At 39.8% G+C, this 17,415-nt stretch overlaps 1 protein-coding gene across 1 annotated transcript in view; it reads right to left on the bottom strand.

Annotated features, from left to right (window-relative positions):
* Positions 1-17,415, bottom strand: part of SNTG1 (syntrophin gamma 1) — a 237,163-nt gene that overhangs the window by 22,839 nt on the left and 196,909 nt on the right. Inside the window, exons 16-18 of the mRNA XM_060277843.2 lie at positions 14,006-14,122; positions 12,518-12,589; positions 5,909-6,061 (exon numbers count right to left, since the gene is read on the bottom strand). Of these exons, the coding sequence (XP_060133826.1) occupies positions 5,909-6,061; positions 12,518-12,589; positions 14,006-14,122 (342 nt within the window). The remainder of the gene's footprint in view (positions 1-5,908; positions 6,062-12,517; positions 12,590-14,005; positions 14,123-17,415) is intronic.

The following is a 17,415-nucleotide window of genomic DNA, read 5'->3' as shown; positions in this document are numbered from 1 at the left end:
CAAATATTTGGTGGGAAGCAAGGAAAGGCCGGGGCTGGGGCTGGGGCTGGGGCTGGGGGAGATGAAATGAAAAGAGCAAGATTCCATTCTAGAAAAAGCTCTGCTGGCAAATGGGTAGTATGAATCATTTCTCAGCTGCCATTGCTACAGCAGTCCTCAAAAAGTACCATTTATAATTCAAACCACTGGGACATATTTTCTATATAGCATGATAAACAACTGGATATAGCTCAGATGTTGGAGCCATGTGTTCCACAGGTGAATATGGCATGGCTCAACAAAGTTTAAAGACTGGCATGGATCTGAAGAATTGATCCATGGGATTTCATTATCTCCAGCCGCAACAGGCACTTGTTCTTCCCCTCAAAAGGTAAGGCCCAGGCAGGCACAATATGTGACCCACCAGAGCAGCAAAATAACCACTCAGTATAACAGTGATGGAATATAATCTTTATTGAGCAACAAGCAGGGTAAGGGTTGGCATGACATTGGGGCTTGGATCACGTAATCATTCCATGATGGAATGGGTCTCCTGGGTTTGGACCACCTCAAACCCATTTCATGGGAGTCAGCCAGTGCTGAACTTTGCTGTAGTGCAAGCCAAGCAAGCAAGGTCTCACTGGGTGACCAGGGATGCAGATTCCAACCAGGCACCTCAACCCTGTCAGGAAATGGGCTCTACTTATGAGTAGGACCCTGGCAGAGACACATGCCCAACTGGCATGATCCCTGTTTCCTGGGTGATTGTCCGAGAGCTTCTTAGCCTTCCTCAGCCCCCAGACATTGTAGTGATGGATGTGGGAGTACATCAACACACTCTTAGCATCTGCAGAGGTTTGCACAGTTGTGTAACAGACCACAGTAGCACAGTATCTTGGCTAAGCTAGTTTATTTACACATAAACACACGGAGCACTATAACATGGCTCACTCTCTCTCTAGCTTCACACAAAAAAGAGAGAGAACAAAGGAACAACAGTCCCACTTAGGAACACAGTGAGACAAACATCCTGTCTACGTCACTTCCACTCTGTGGAATGAAAACACATACAGTCATATGACGGACAACAAACCCATGACTGCACACGGGGAATGAATCTCCCAACATCCCATGCTTGGAGGTGCCATGGTCAATTGTCCCTTCAGACCCCTTATGGGCTCTCCCATCCTATGTTGATCCTGCCCAATGCCATTTCTGCCCTCAACAAACAATGTTGTTCCACCTAACAAAGGAAGACCATAATTTCACCGGGGGAAAGGTGGGAAGGAAGTGGCAATCAGGTTGAGTGAAAAAAATTATTTTCAGCCCTGCCAACCAGCTACACAAAATTGGTTCTAACCAGAGGGCACCAAGTGGAAGGCTTTCCTCTCCCCTTTGCAAGCTCATTTTGCTGCAGTCTATGGGCCCCAGTGCTGCTAGGCAAAGGTATCTCAAGCTTATTGGGTGTGGAATGAGGCTTCTTGAGGTGAAACAGGCATGTGAGGGACGGCTGCTAGGAATCATTGCTCCCCCCACCCCCAATATGTAGAAGCACCTTTCATTTTCATGTGCAGGGAACTTTGATTCCAAGCCTCTGAATGCTATCCAGAGAAATTGAAGTCTGCCATTGGAATCAAACTTAGCATACACTGTTACACATTTGTGTATATGTGAATTGCAAATAATAATAATAATAATAATAATAATAATAATAATAATAATAACTGCATTCCTGCACCCAGTTAATTATTATTAGTCCTATCAAAGTTGGAAAATTTAGAACATAGATGCAGATGCTATCTCTTTTTTTGTAAGATTTCCGGGAAATGTTTATTGTAAGAGAAATTAAATTAAATACTGGGCTTAAAATGATTAGCAAAAACTAGTACATAAAACATCCAGTAAAAGCAATAGGAGAAAATAAATGATTTTTGATTTTGTGGGTGAAACAAATCATTCCACAGAGGAAAATAAAAAATGAAGTAGTCAATGGAAAGCCTCATAAGTAGCCATATTTGTGACTCAACTGCTTGTTAAAGCTCACCAACTTCATGTAAGTTTTATTAATATTTAGTATATTATGTAGTAATATATTTTATGGGCATAAATGTTTAATTTTATTAACTCGCAAAAAAAACCAACCCAATTGCTTCCTTTTGCCATATCTTTCAGTTATAAAAATGATTAAAACACAGAGATCATTGGGCTGGAAACAGAGCCTCATAATTCTTTTCAGTCCCCTCAGATACCTTACTTTGGGTTTGGATGCTCATTGTACACACATTCATAAATGTATCCCTATCTCATATTTCTGGGCAAAGTAACTTCTTTATTTAAAGGACTGCAATGGCACCTTTTGTTGAAGAAGCGATGTGGGTTACTTCAAAACACAGGTGTGAGGGACCTGTGGCCCTCTGGATGATGTTGAACTACAACTCTCATAATCCCTGACCATCGGCCATGCTGGCTGGGGCTGATGGGAGCTGCCGTTTTCAACATGTGGCGAGCCAAAGGTTCCCCACACCTGCTTTAACGTGTGTGGCAGGTAAGCATGAGGAAGTACCTTTAGACTGAAGGAAAGTTCTAAACGCACTGGCCACCCACCTTAGTGTTCTAATTTAGCAGTTCAATACCTCTGAAAGTGCTAGATTTGCTCCATCAATTACTTCACCTAAGGATCAGTCTTCCCCTCCCCACTCCCCCCCAGCCACAAAGCCATGAGTAACAAGCACAACTCCTAGCAGGAAATATTGAAAGGTGAAAGATTAGAACGGGCTTTGAGCAGCTGTCCCAAATTGGTAAAGAGATATTAATGTGCACCACAGGTTAGAGTGGTAAAGGGTCAGTCTCTAGCCTCTCACTCTCTGGCTCCTAATCAGAGGTTTTATTTCACCTGTAGCTTTTCAGCTTACTTTAATTAATCCCCTTAGCTGTGAACTTGGAGAGAATAAATTGAAGAATGCTGCCAAGAGAGCACATAATGTCAAAGTTCGTACAGATCTAATATAAACCATTAAAACATTACACCTGCCATAAAAAGAGTGAATTATTTGCTTTTGATTATTGATTTCACATGCTGAAAATGATGAAAAAACCCTATTCGGAACGAAAGTTTCCCATATAAGAGGCAACTCAATATTTAATCTACTATGTGCAAAAAGTACAGAATCTTAAAACTGGGTCTGTGAATAATTCAGTTGCTCTAGTTCAGGAGCAGAGACTGAAGCATTCTGTTCCTCAGGCCCCCAAACCGGAAGTATACTTTAGCTTAGTAGATGTATAAAGTGGGAGAAAATGCAATGGAGGAAAAAGCTCACCCAACCCCATTTCTAAAGCGGGAAATACTCAGAGACTCTTGGCTACTAAGTTCATGCCAGAATTCCAGTGTTCAAAAATCAATGTTGGTACAAAATCATAAATGTAAGTTCAATTTTTTTAAAAGTTCACAAAGGTACAAATTTGTTGTTTGTTGTTTAGTCATTTAGTCGTGTCCGACTCTTCGTGACCCCATGGACCAGAGCACGCCATGCACTCCTGTCTTCCAACGCCTCCCGCAGTTTGGTCAGACTCATGTTCATAGCTTCGAGAACACTGTCCAACCAACTCATCCTCTGTCGTCCCCTTCTCCTTGTGCCCTCCATCTTTCCCAACATCAGGGTCTTTTCCAGGGAGTCTTCTCTTCTCATGAGGTGGCCAAAGTACTGGAGCCTCAGCTTCACGATCTGTCCTTCCAGTGAGCACTCAGGGCTGATTTCCTTCAAAATGGATAGGTTTGATCTTCTTGCAATCCATGGGACTCTCAAGAGTCTCCTCCAGCACCATAATTCAAAAGCATTAATTCTTCAGCGATCAGCCTTCTTTATGGTCCAGCTCTCACTTCCATACATCACTACTGGGAAAACCATAGCTTTAACTATACGGACCTTTGTTGGCAAGGTGATGTCTCTGCTTTTTAAGATGCTGTCTAGGTTTGTCATTGCTTTTATCCCAAGAAGCAGGCATCTTTTAATTTCGTGACTGCTGTCACCATCTGCAGTGATCATGGAACCCAAGAAAGTAAAATCTCTCAGTGCCTCCATTTCTTCCCCTTCTATTTGCCAAGAGGTGATGGGACCAGTGGCCAAGATCTTAGTTTTTTTATGTTGAGCTTCAGATCCATATTTTACAAATCAGGATAAACTAATAGTTGTACATTATGACTGTTATTTAAACAAAGCTGATCCTACTGATTTGAGTGAGATGAACTATCTGCAAACCCATTATTTAACAAGTACAACACACCACTGCATGCATTTGCTAACAAGATGCATATTTTTTTTTGTAAAGGTTGCCCCATTATATTACAGAGAAGCATTCCCTGCCCTCGAGACACTAGGTGATTTTCGCAGGTTTCTATGTAAAAAGAAGGAGCTTTGGCACTATTATGTAAATGTAAAAACTCAAAATAGTAACCAGGTTCTGAGTCTCTGCCAACTGAATCAATCAGATTGCCAAATACTGGCTGCCTATCAACTTGAAACACATTGTAATTAATTGAAAATGGGCTAAGAGGTTTACAGGGTTAGAGGGGAGGGGAGTCGTTCATCAATCAGTATTGCAAATTCATAAAACTTGCATTAAAGGTGCATTATTTGTGATCCGTGACACTATTTGTGATCCTGGATAAGCTGGGGAGAGGGGAGAAAGCTGACTTACTAGAACAGGAATGGATGTAAACTATACTCATTAATATAAGAGATACCCATCCAAACATCCTATGTATTTCAAAAGGATGAAGTATAATAAAATAAAATAATAGATGTTCTATTCTTATAAATATTTACGTAACAACATAGTGACTCCCAAGTTCTTCTGCCACCCTGAAATCATCTGGACTTATAAAATCATAGACTTGTAGGGTTGGAAGGTATTCATCTAGCCCAGGCATGGCCAAACGTGGCACTCCAGCTGTTTTGGGACTACAATTCCGATCATCCCTGACCACTGGTCCTGTTAGCTAGGGATGATGGGAGTTGTAGTCCCAAAACAACTGGAGGGCCAAGTTTTGCCATGCCTGATCTAGCCCAACCCCTGCAATGCAAGAATCTTTCCCACAGTTGTCCCTGAGTGGACTCAAACCACCAACATTCTGGTTGACAGTGAGATATATGTTACCAAGTCCTGGTCTCTCTTTACATCCCATAAAATTCCAATTTCTCACTGTCCTCTTGAATAAATTCTACCATGAGATCAGAACCGTTATGTTGATAGTGACTAGCCCAAGGCCATGCAACAAGCTTCATGGATGATCTGGGTGCAAGTTTCCCAGATTCAAGCTTCTAGCCCCACTATTGGGATGCACTGTACTGCCACACCATTGCTTATCCTTATCTCATTAGCAGATATTTTTTCATTTTCAAAGCAAAAGCTAAGAAAATAAGCAAAATAACAGAAGGAAGGCTACAACTCAATGCTTCTAGCTGCTGAACCGCCATTTTGGTTTGGCCAAGAACATATCAAACAACCACACCTAATCTCATTAGTACTTTCAGTGTTTGGGTTTCAAAAACTAAAAGTGTATACAGAACCCTATCTTGTTTTCTTTTTAAATGAGATTTTTTCATCTATGGAAACAATTAGTAGTATATCAATACCGGTAACTCTTTTTCCCATTAAATATTCCAAACCTCCCCCCTCCCACCAAAAAAGTCTTTGGTAATAGCTATCACTATCACCACTGCTTTTTTTAAAAAAAGAAAAAAATGTTAGGGGTTCTCTCATTTTCCTACTCATATTGAAATACTGCCTCTCAATGAGACTAAACTTAGATTCACAAAATGTTTAGGGGTATGTGTACCCATGCGTTCCCCCAGAAAAAAGCACTGACTACCACATAAAATGTATTGCATAATAATAACCCAAAATGAATTTGACACCACATATTTCTTACCTGTATTCGTTCCACTTCTAAAAATGTTGCTGATTGGAAGGCCTTTTCCCATAATATGAGGTCACATTCTAATTCCACAGAAAAGTAGAGATCCTCTCCCGTTTCAGACTGGACACCAAAGCAGTGTTTTCGACGATCCAGTAGATCACTGTCCTGATGAAAACCTGGAGTTATATAATCTTGCATACATCAATTAATATTTCTTACAGTACAGACCCACATGTTAGATGCAGAACAAAGTGCCATGTAATTTTTATTCAGTCCACATTAGTCTCAGCATTTAAATGGATTTGAAATAAAAGAATGTTTTGGAGTTTTCACACGAAGTATCAGAGTACAGTTTGGCTATAAGGATTCACAGGTTCCAGTGTCCAATCTCTGAATAGTTCCCAAAGTTACCAGTTTTAAAATGCCTCAGAAGTGTGTCATATATTTTGTGTATTCATGCACAGAAATATACACCAACAATCTCTTTACTCTGCTGAAAAACACTACAATTACTTTTTGGCAAGGGTTAGAACAAGCATCCCCAAACTGCGGCCCTCCAGATGTTTTTGCCTACAACTCTCATGATCCCTAGCTAACAGGACCAGTGGTCGGGAAAGATAGGAATTGTAGTCCCAAAACATCTGGAGGGCCAAGTTTGGAGATGCCTGGGTTAGAATAAAGAAAATTAACCAAATGCATTCAAACAGTTCTCAAATTATTAGACTTTTCTGCTATTCCTTTAGCAGTGAATGTATGTTATCTGTCATAAGGGCTGCAGGTTCTTGAATCTAGGCCCATTGGAGGTTTTGAGGCATCCTGCTTAAGGAATCTAGGCCCTCCAAACAGTCTCAGGCTATTATCCACAAGCAGTGGTTTAATTAGTTTTGTTGCTGTTGTTGTAGTAGTTGCAATTTGCTGGTTCTATAAACTAAATGAAGAAAACTGCACTGACTGGCATGCACATACAACTAAGAGTGCTTTCCCTCCATCGTCTATGTTGAATTAACATTTACAAGTGATGCATTCCAGATTTAAAGGTACTTGGGGAAATGTTGTCATTCTCTTCCACAATTGAAAAGGAGGGTATTCTCATTACTCTGATTCTTGAGCAACAACCTGCACAATTAGGGGCATCTCCATGAAATACAAACACACTTCAACATCTTGCTTCTTTGCATAACCCGCCACCAGGATTCTTTGCCCTTTAGACCCAATTGTACACTGAATGATTTCTTTTGAGCTGAACAACTCCATTGGGATATGTTTGCATTTCCCTGCATCTAATTTAAATCACATTTAATCCACCTGGGGATTTCACTGAGTCCTTGGAGTCTGCTTGGAGCTTTGTTCCTAACTGTAATTAGCCTTCGAGCTCACTGCATGGCCTTAAGTTGCCAGTCATGATCTCATATAAAGCGGGCTGTGAAGATAATGTGTGGCTTTCCATTCCATGGAAAAAGAGTGGGATGCAAAATGTCCTGTAGCTGCTGATAGTGCATAGTTAATTTTTAAAGGTTTTTTTAATATAAGAAAGAGATTTATCAATTTCATCCTATTTCCCCTTTATACTGTACTCTAGCCAATCATGGCCTGTGATGCAGTTCTCGGCAAGCCACATCTATCTGCCCTACACCTGACATCAGAAGTTTGAAGAACAATGTGGGCCTGTTTGCAAAAGGCCCCTTGTTGTGCTTTGAAGTCCCAACAGCCAGGGCTTCAAAGTACAGAATCACCTGGTATCATAGGGATGTCAGGTGATTAACTGCCCACCTGTCGGATGCAGTCCTCTAGGGTGAGGAAATAAAGATGGGGCCCACGGGCCAGAAAAGGTTCCCCACCTCTGCTGTAGTGCAATAAAGTTTTACTAATTCACCTGTGTGAGTCAACTCAGAATAGAGACTGTTGGGTGGGTGTGCAGCAAAGACAAGAATGTACTCAAGCATGTACAAAATGCCTTTTTAAAGAAACCCATCAACAATAATTAGACAGATGAGATTGGGGGAGAGGACTTGTTGTTCAGAGGTTGTGGTTTTCAAGTGGGCCTGAGATTTAGGGATGACAACATATTATGACAAGATTTCTAAATGTTTAACAGTGTCCTGATATGTACACATATATCAGGTGAATTTTCCCTTTCATCTCAATGGCAGATAAATCTAATTGCATCTCCCCCCCCCCTTAAATAAGGATATAGAGCGTTCTGCAATAAATGGGGAACAACTTTATTAAGGACATTTGTGCCTTGCACATGTGATAAAGAAACACAGGACAATTCAGTTTAGATTTTGCTAGTGGGTAGTGGGAATAGCTAGATTTTTATTTTAATTACATAATGGATGCTTGTGAAATCATCTCATTGATTTAAGCTGATATTCTACTGAGTAAATAGGAACAGAGCTGAAACATCAGAATTTTCTGAGGTTACTAGAGGCAAAAGCAAGAAAGCAAGAAATGAAACTGACGAAAGTAATGTCAATTTCACCTCATTCATTGGGCTTTACTGAAGGGAAAGACTTGTCCTTCTCCCTCTTGCAGGCAGCATCCAAATGCACACGCCATTCAAAGCAGCGGTGAAGAAAACTGGCATCCACACTCTGATGCACATTCAAGCACCCATCAAAAATGAAGAAAAGAATCTAGATGCGATGACATGCATCAATAAAAGAAAAAAGGTTTACTTGAAATTGTAGCAACTGATAGTGGCATGAGGAAAATACATTATATAAATTTTAAATGGAAAATAACGGAAGAGAGCCTGAGCAGAACATGTAACCATGGGGAAAAGATGGAAAATGAAATGGAAAAAGCTATCAATCCCTGCTCCGTTTTCTAATTCCTGTCCATCAAAAGATCTCTGTGCCAACTCATCTGCTCCTAGCTCAACTATGCTGTGCTACCATTCTTTCTGTCATCCTCCTGGTTTGTATGTTGAGATTCACATATCTTGGATAAATATGCCAGAACTGATTAGTTTGCTTCTTTCATAATGAGCTCAGGTAAGTTTGATATACTAGCTGCTGGTGCTTCTTTCTATATATTAGTACTTGGGAATTTGACTCCTCTTTTGTATTTTAACAGGGGAGGTTTCAGTCCCAGTTCTTGTGCTTCCAAGGCAGTACAGCTGCTGGAACTGCATATGGCCCTCCAGATATTGACTTTTAACCAGTACTCTCACCCCTGACCACGGACCATGCTGGTGGGGCTAATAGGAGTTTCCTTTCTTCTTTATTTTCTTCCTTTTCTTATTCTTGGCTTTTTATTACTTCTCTTCTGTAGATTAGTTTGGCTTTTATTGTATTCTGTGTTGAAAACTTGTAATAAAAATTGATTAAAAAAAAGAAGTTCCAGTTTATTTCATAGTTGGACATAGTTACCAGTTCATGTTGAGGGGGAAAGAACCGATATAATTCCAGATAAAACTTGATAATCATCATGACTTTAAAAAAGAAAATAAAAATAAAATACGTGTAAAATGGATCACCAGCCACACAACACACACATTCAGGCAATTATCCAATCACTCATCTTCAAGCATCATCAATAACCAATTGTAACTGATTCCTAAAATCTACTGAGGGTTCTGTCTTGTCGAATACGTAGTCAAATTAGACACAATGGAATTTCCATCCAACCTGTAAGCAATTTTAGATTCAACTGATTTATATAACTTATTCAAGTTTCAAATGTCTGGAGACAGAACCCTAAAAAGAACTTTATGTTGAGCTAGGTACTCAAAAAAGTTTGCTCTACTTTTTGTTGTTGTTGTTGAAAGTGGGGAGTAAGGGGAATGCAAATGTAATAAAGCCTGTAGCACAACTGTCAAGTACTTGGCTCATATCCCGGAAGAGTTTAAACCAGCATCTCTTCTAATGGGAAAGTGCAACACTTGCTGGCCTAATTAATACTGATTTTCATGTTAAGTGAGAGTAATACATCTGTCTAAGGGAGACAAGGACTTAAAAATAAATTATTTCAAATTAAAAGTACTCAACAAATGCCAAGGTTTGGCATTACTATATATATATTTGGTCTGCTGCTTCACAGACTCTATCCCTCTCTCTGTTTACCTTAAAAGGACCTTGTAAGTATGATACTAGATGCAAAGTAATTGAGCTTCTCAAGCTTCTTGATGATGAAACTGAAAGAGACTGGAGATGACCTGCTCTGAACAATGTTTGTTTTGTGGCCCACTCCCTTAATTTATGGGCACAGGCTCTGGTTGGACAGCACAAGGAATATTCAACATGTTGACACAGTGCTCAATAGTAACTTTTGAAAAATATCTGCTCATGAATGCAAGGATGTCGACAGACACTGCAGATACCTGTCTTTCTTAACATGCAGTGCTAGGGAAAGCTTCAGAAGAGAATTGCTTCATGTCCCATTCCCCGCCTGCCCCATCCCCCAAACCATTTGGTGTGAAATTTTCCTCTATAGAAGTCCCATTATTGTGTTCAGTTAAGCAGAGGAGTATCAGCATTAGTGATTGTTGATTGTTGCTTAAATGGCTATTGCCAAGGGGAGCCATTGGGGATAGAGAGGGAGAGAGAGCAAGAGCTAAATGAGGGGAGGAAGGAGAATGAAAATGAGAAATTGGAAAGCACATTTGGAGAGAGAATGCCAGAGGCAGAAACAGGGGAGTGAATTTAGGATAAAATGATGCCTCTTCCTTGTGCAATAAATGGACATGATGCAGAAAGACTGGCTTGGTTCTAATCATTGCCTTGAGTCCAGCCATTTATGTGCTAAGAATTACTTATGCACACAGTATATCCAGACTCAGGGCCTTATCATGCCTAAATGACACTGACTAGATGCTACAGCACTGAAATCCCTAGAGACAATATTAAGTTAAGACTGAAATGACTAAGTTTCTGAAAAATATTGATTCATCACTTAAGGATAAATTACAATTTTCAAACTAAGTGTAACTGGCAAACGTATCTTAACACTTCCAGTAGAAACTAGTAGTCTTCATTTCTTGCCATAATGTTGTGATAAAGCTGAATTTATTTTCCGATCACCAGATGCCACGGTATAGTAAAGTTGGGCAAATGATGGTTTTAAATACAGCTCCTGTTGCAAGGCATTAGCCAAATAGCCATTTCTACTTCTATAATCCCAGACACGATATACTGTGAAGTATTGTTGTGCGTACATTAGCTCTTTTAACAACTCCCTTTAAAATTATTTGTTATCATTCATTTACTACTTGGCATTTAGGGCTCTACATTTAAAACAAATTGGACTATCATAAACCCTATCTTATTATGTTTCATTAAATGTAAAGCACAGATGGCACGTGAAGATAAACATCAGATGAGAATAATTGCATTTTTACACTCAATACTTTAAAAAAACAATTTGGTCACCAGTTTGTCACTTCTCAATGGTGTTTATATGATACAAAAATGAGGGGGGAAGTCACTTAAAAACTGACTGTGTGTACTGATCAAGGTGATTCATTCATTCATATTACAAATGAGGGAACGTTTATGGTTATGATTCCTAGAGCCATTTGTAAAATTGTCCTAAATTTGCAATATGGTTTCATGCAAGCTGTGGTATCATTAACAAACCTCACCTAATATTTGGAAGAGGATTAAATAAAATTGAATAATGAATCCAACACATCATCTATTCAACAATAAAGCAGTTAGGGCTGGTTCCAGGTTTGAAGGGACTCTTTTGGCATAATGCCCTCTGGTGGGTCTTTCCCATATGAGTGCTTACTTCACCCACTGTGCACAGTCGAGCACCAAGGTAACTTGTGGCAACCATTCCTTTGTCACAATTCACATCTTCTACAATGCACAAGAACACCCCTGGAGAACCCCCAATGTAATGGAGGTCTCAGCCATTTAAATGTCTCACAATTTCTCAGTAATGCTACATTGTGACTGGCTTGGGACATTGTAGGAAAGTTAAATGGTGGCTCCAAGCTGTCCTCATGCTCACTAGAATGCCTGCGATGAAGGGATGCAGCTCAGGGGCAAAGCAAATGTTTTGCCTGTAGAAGGTTCCAGGTTCAATCCCTGGCACCTCCAGGTAGAACTGACCATGCCAGTCAGCACAAACAGAACTGAACTAGGTGTACTAATGTTCTAACTTAGTATAAGGCAGCTTCCTATGCTCCTAAAACAAGGGGGCATGGAGGAAGCGTCAGTAGCCAGTCATGCTCTGTGTGGGTAGATGGCAAAGCACCAGACACTGTCAAAGGTGGCTCAGTGAGCTGACATTGGCCATATGAGGTGCTGTATCTCAGGCCTCCTTGAAAATCAGGCCCTCAGAGTTGGAAATTGTACTCTATTTTAAGGTGTATATGGTGTCTGTGGAATGACTATGATTGTTCCGTGTTAAAAGAAAGGTTTCTGACAAAGCTACTCTTCTCATTCCACATTATTCTTACAAGGTGCTGTGGCAAAATCTTAGCCCACATTAAATTCTTTCCCCGAATTATTTCTATCATTTTGAAACTGTTCACACAGACCATTTTTCTCCACCAACTTGACTTCCATGGGATATTTTGCTAGCAGCAGTCAATGCCTAGGTTGTGTTTGGTGAATACAGTCATCCCTCCTTCCCCTCAGTACAATGAAGTTGCATTTTTATTCTTCATACCTTGAGAATTTTGTACATAATCTCATATACAGAAAATGTTCTTTCGGCTCGTGTCCAGTCCCACGTAGTAACCTTGGGTGAAAATAAACAAAATTTAATTGAACTGAATTTTCATCCCATTATATCGGTTGGAAAGTAATGTCAAACTAAGGTGTACAGCATAGGTGGGAAACCTTAGGCCTAAGAGCCAAATGTGGTCCTCTAGTCTGGTATATATGGTCCTTGGGACTCTTCTTAAGCCACACCCCTCCCCACTTGCACCCTTTTCCTGCAGGCCATGCCCTCAAATCCTTCTTGTGTGTTTTTGTCTGGTTGGAATGTGTCCTTGAGCTCTGATAATGACTCCCACTCACCCCTGTGGAGGTTAGAAAGGGTTAAAACCAATCTCTGTGGGCAAGTCCCTTACAAAAGCAGTTTCAGTGTGATATATCCTCTTTCCTGGACACACGCCAAATAAAACACAGCATATTTCATAGCTGCCAAGTTTTCCCTTTTCTCGCGAGGAAGCCTATTCAGCATAATGGAATTTCCCTTAAAAAAAGGGAGAACTTGGCAGCTAAGACATATTTACATGGCACAGATGCCACACAGAGGAGGACCTCTAACAATGATCTCAGCAGGCAGCCGAGTTTGTTCACATGGGAGTAGACAGTCCTTCAGGTATCCTGGTGTCAAACTATAAAGGGTTTCAAAGGTCATCACTAGAATATTGGATTGAACCTGGACACCAAATGGAAGCCTATGTAGCTAGCACACTAAGGGATTCATACACTCCTTATATGTGGCCTGTATGAAGAGCCTGACCTCAGCCTTATGGACCGACTGAAGTGTCTTTTTTTTGGCATCCTGTTTAAGAGCTTAATCAAACTTTGGGCCTAAAGAGTTACATTTCTATGCACTGAAAAGTTTTCCCTTTCTTCTTCCTTATCAGATCTGCTCCAGCATAGGGAAAGAATGAGGTAGTCCTCTGTAGCGTGGTCTAATGCTGGCTCCCTCGGCCTGAAGCAAGATGAGTGCTACACCCCATAGTCAAGTTTGACTGGACTTAACTGCCCAGGGGTTCTTTACCTCATATAGAATGTATTGCAGTAATCTTTTGTTACATGGTCAGAAACAAAATTGTACACTAGAAGAAAATTCTATCAAGAATTTTTTCCCCTCATACTTATTAGATATTTCCTCATGATCATGACATCAACAGAGAAGGTAGCTTCTGGAAATATGCTGTGTAAACATCCGAGAGTTTCTAAGTTTACAGAGGAATCTCAGTACTGGGAATGGACAAAATTACAGTAGATTTTTTTGCAATCCAGGTCATTTCTTCTCATAGCAATTTTGTGTTAATAAATCAAATTTTCCCATTACAGTACTATTGTTGCTTTTCCTTACAACAGAGCTGAATGAAATGCCTTGGAGTAACATAAAACCTTTATATCAATTTCATAAAAACCATTTAATGGGCAACCAATAAATGATACTAATACTTACTGGAGGTGCTATAAATTTGTAAAGTGAAGAACCTCTCAACGCTAGAAACTTTGGTGTATACATTCTGTCCTGAAGAGAATCTTGTTCCCGTTCTTCTGTCCAGCCTGTGTAGACTATCTGGCAGAAAATACAAATAGTTTTGACAAATTCTACACACATACAATGAACATTTGTTATGAAAATATGCAACATTCAACAGCCTGTTTCTAGAAGTCCCATGAAATTTCTGCTGGCACTATCCACATCTCAAATTGTGCATATAATGTGTCACTCAAGATTTCTTAGCACAGAAAGTCATTCAACAATATACATGGCATGCACAACTCATCACATACATAATTTCAAGTCTTCAATTGTGCAAACAGCCCACTGTTAATTAAAATTCCTAATGAAATGCTTCTTTTTAGTTTTCTTTGCAACTGTATGAAATAAAAAGGATAAGATGGAAATAAATTTTCACTGCATTGCATAAAAGAATGTAATTGCACTTCCCCACATTAGTCTATTATGTGAAAATGATGTTGCAACAAAAACAGTGCATTCAAGCATGATTGCAAACTTTGTGTGACAGTTTTGTTACAGGAAACTCATATTATCCTGAGAGAGAAGTACCAGCTGTCCAAACATCATTCATAACATTGCCAAAACATGGTATCATATGATGGTCATAATCACTTGTGAGAATACTCATCTTCTAGTGGACCATGAACCTGAGTCTCGGGGTTGAGCAAAAAAATTGTGACCCAGGTGCCTGTCTTTAACCTCTTTTAGAAGCAAAAGAAAAGCATAACTCAGACAATGTTATTGTCTCTTTAAACTGCATTCACTGTAAAATGAATAACTTGACAGTAGACTACCTGGAGAATATAGCATGTCTTTGTTTTTAGTGCCCCTGATTAAAACTGTAACTGAAACAATAGACCTAAGCAATTGTAGTTTTATGCATCGAAAGATTTTCCCTTCTCTAGTTTCTACTTAGTTCAAAACTAGCAGCATGGAAGAGTTGCTGTGATTTATTGAAAAAACATCTCATCTACAAACTACTTGTGACTTTGAATGTAGCTTTCTACTGGAATTTGGGGGGAAATCAAGCTGCGGCTAAAATGAAGAAGAATTGGAAGCGCACTTCCTTTGCATCAAAGAGTCGCTGCTTTTGAATCTGGGAGAAGAGGCCATCTTTCAAGGCAAGAAGCACCTAATTGTCACAGGTCCACCAGAAATGGCTCAGTAGACTAGATGTAGACCAGGCTTGTCACCTTTGTGCCAATATTATAGGAGTTACCGACCCTAGAGGGATGTAGGGCCAACCAAAATGGTCTATACCCTTGATGAGTTTAGACACAACTGATTTCTATAATGCCTTTGTGGAGTTTGCTACTGCCACTGCTAGCCATCCAATTGATAGATAAGGAAGATAATTTACATGATGGCTTCTACATTTGCAGGTGCAATATCTTGAGATTCTGATCTACTAGTTCCCATAAATAAAGTTAATCAAGTGTGTGAGAACTGGGGATATTTAATTTATAAGCAAGGGATTTTGTTCATTTAACAAATTTTCTCTCTGAAAACCTTGATAATATTTCATAATGTCTGGTGTCATTTATCAACCCAGATAAAGCCATTTGTTCTATATAGATGCATTGATATTTCACACTGGATTTTTTTCCAGTATTAAAGCAGTCCCGGAAATTTAAAGCAATTGCTCTTTGATATATTGTTCCTTTGTCTCTCTACATCATGCGAATGAATTAGATTGATTTCACTGACGGGCCTTTCTTTTATTAAAGATTTATTAACATAAAAAGGATATTTTTGATTCAGACCGTACAGCACCTGTCAAACTGTTAATTCAAAAGACTACAAGATATCAGAAGCAATATTCAAGGCCATCTCTTGTTGTATTGCAAGATATGAAATTGATCAGGGAAAGGAGGAGACTCCATAACTTTGTTTCAGCAGAATTGTAAGTAATTTATATTACTGATTTGCTCACTTACCTAAAAGAAATCTTACAAAAAGGGGGGAAAGAACCATAGTTGGATAAACAGCTCATAGGACACCAAATAAGTAGTCCCTGCATGCAAAAAACTATGTTGTGGGCAACAGAGAGCAGGAAAGTAGATGCCCTTGCCCATATTTTCAAACCTTCCCATGTTCACCCCAATTTTTCCACTGCTTTAGCCCAATATATGCCATTTGCTTTTTCAGCTCTACCATTCTGAACCATCCCAAATGTCTCTTTTTGCCTTAAAAGTATTCCCCGTGCTTCTCATTTACTCTTAAAACACTGTACAAAATGCCACCAAAGCTTGAGTCAAAAACCCATCTTATCGGATTTTGCCAACCCATATATATGTCCAGGGGTGAGAAATCTTTTTCAGCTAAGGGCCATATTAACTGGTCAGAAAGCTGCTAGGGGGATGCATTCCAGTAGATGGTGTGGGCAGACCCTCATCTAAGCACTTACTCTCAACATACATACTATAACAGGGTGCTAGAGACACAACACACAGACAGGAAGCTATTTTCAGTGCTTTTTTTCTATTAAAAATGTTTAGAGGTATTCTCATTCTCCTACTCATATTGAAATACTGCCCCTCAATGAGGCCAAACTTAGATTCACAAAATGTTTAGGGGTATGCGTACCCCTGTGTCCCCCCAGAAAAAAAGCACTGGCTATATTCCATGGAAATGGGAATATATTTAACTCTCACATTCTGTTTCCTCCATATACAAAGTTTTAAAGATGAACGAAAGAAAGGCTCTCCAATATTCTTAATCTGTCCCAGCAGAAGAATGCAAATAACATCAATGCACAGTTGAACTTCAAGTCTGGCTCTCAAAACTCCCATTTCAAAATGCAATTTCAGACCCTTTTTTATTTACCTGGGTCTTTCAAATCATCATCATCATCATCATCATCATCCCCCGCCCATCTGACTGAGTTGCCTACAGGGCTGCCTTCAGATGTCTCATAATAGATATATTCATCTCCTTGACATCTGATCGAAGGGCATTCCACAGTGAGGGAACCGCCAGAAGGCCCTTGATACTGGACTCTCCGGGCTGAATGATGGGGGTGGAGACACTCCTTCAGGTATACAGGACCGAGGCCATTTAGGGCTTTAAAGGTCAACACCAACACGTTGAATTGTGCTTGGACAAGTAAGTTAGTTGCTTTGTGCTACCATATAGTTTTATTTGTGATCTGCACTGTTAAATTCCAGTTTGTTAATTTTATATATTGTTAGTTTGGAAACATTAGTGCAACTGGAAATTTAACTGGCCTGGGGGTCAGCTTGACTGACCTGCATTGTGAGGCATCCCTTAATCCAGATACAACCCTGTCCAATGTCAGCCATCAGTCAAGGGACTGACTCAGAGACATCCCCAATGCCTAAGCCAAA

The sequence above is a fragment of the Zootoca vivipara genome, chromosome 8, assembly GCF_965207765.1.
Source record: "Zootoca vivipara chromosome 8, rZooViv2.hap1.1, whole genome shotgun sequence".
Taxonomy (NCBI): domain Eukaryota; kingdom Metazoa; phylum Chordata; class Lepidosauria; order Squamata; family Lacertidae; genus Zootoca; species Zootoca vivipara.
The sequence above is the reverse complement of the archived record's forward strand: the minus strand, read 5'-3'. Positions and strand labels throughout refer to the sequence as shown.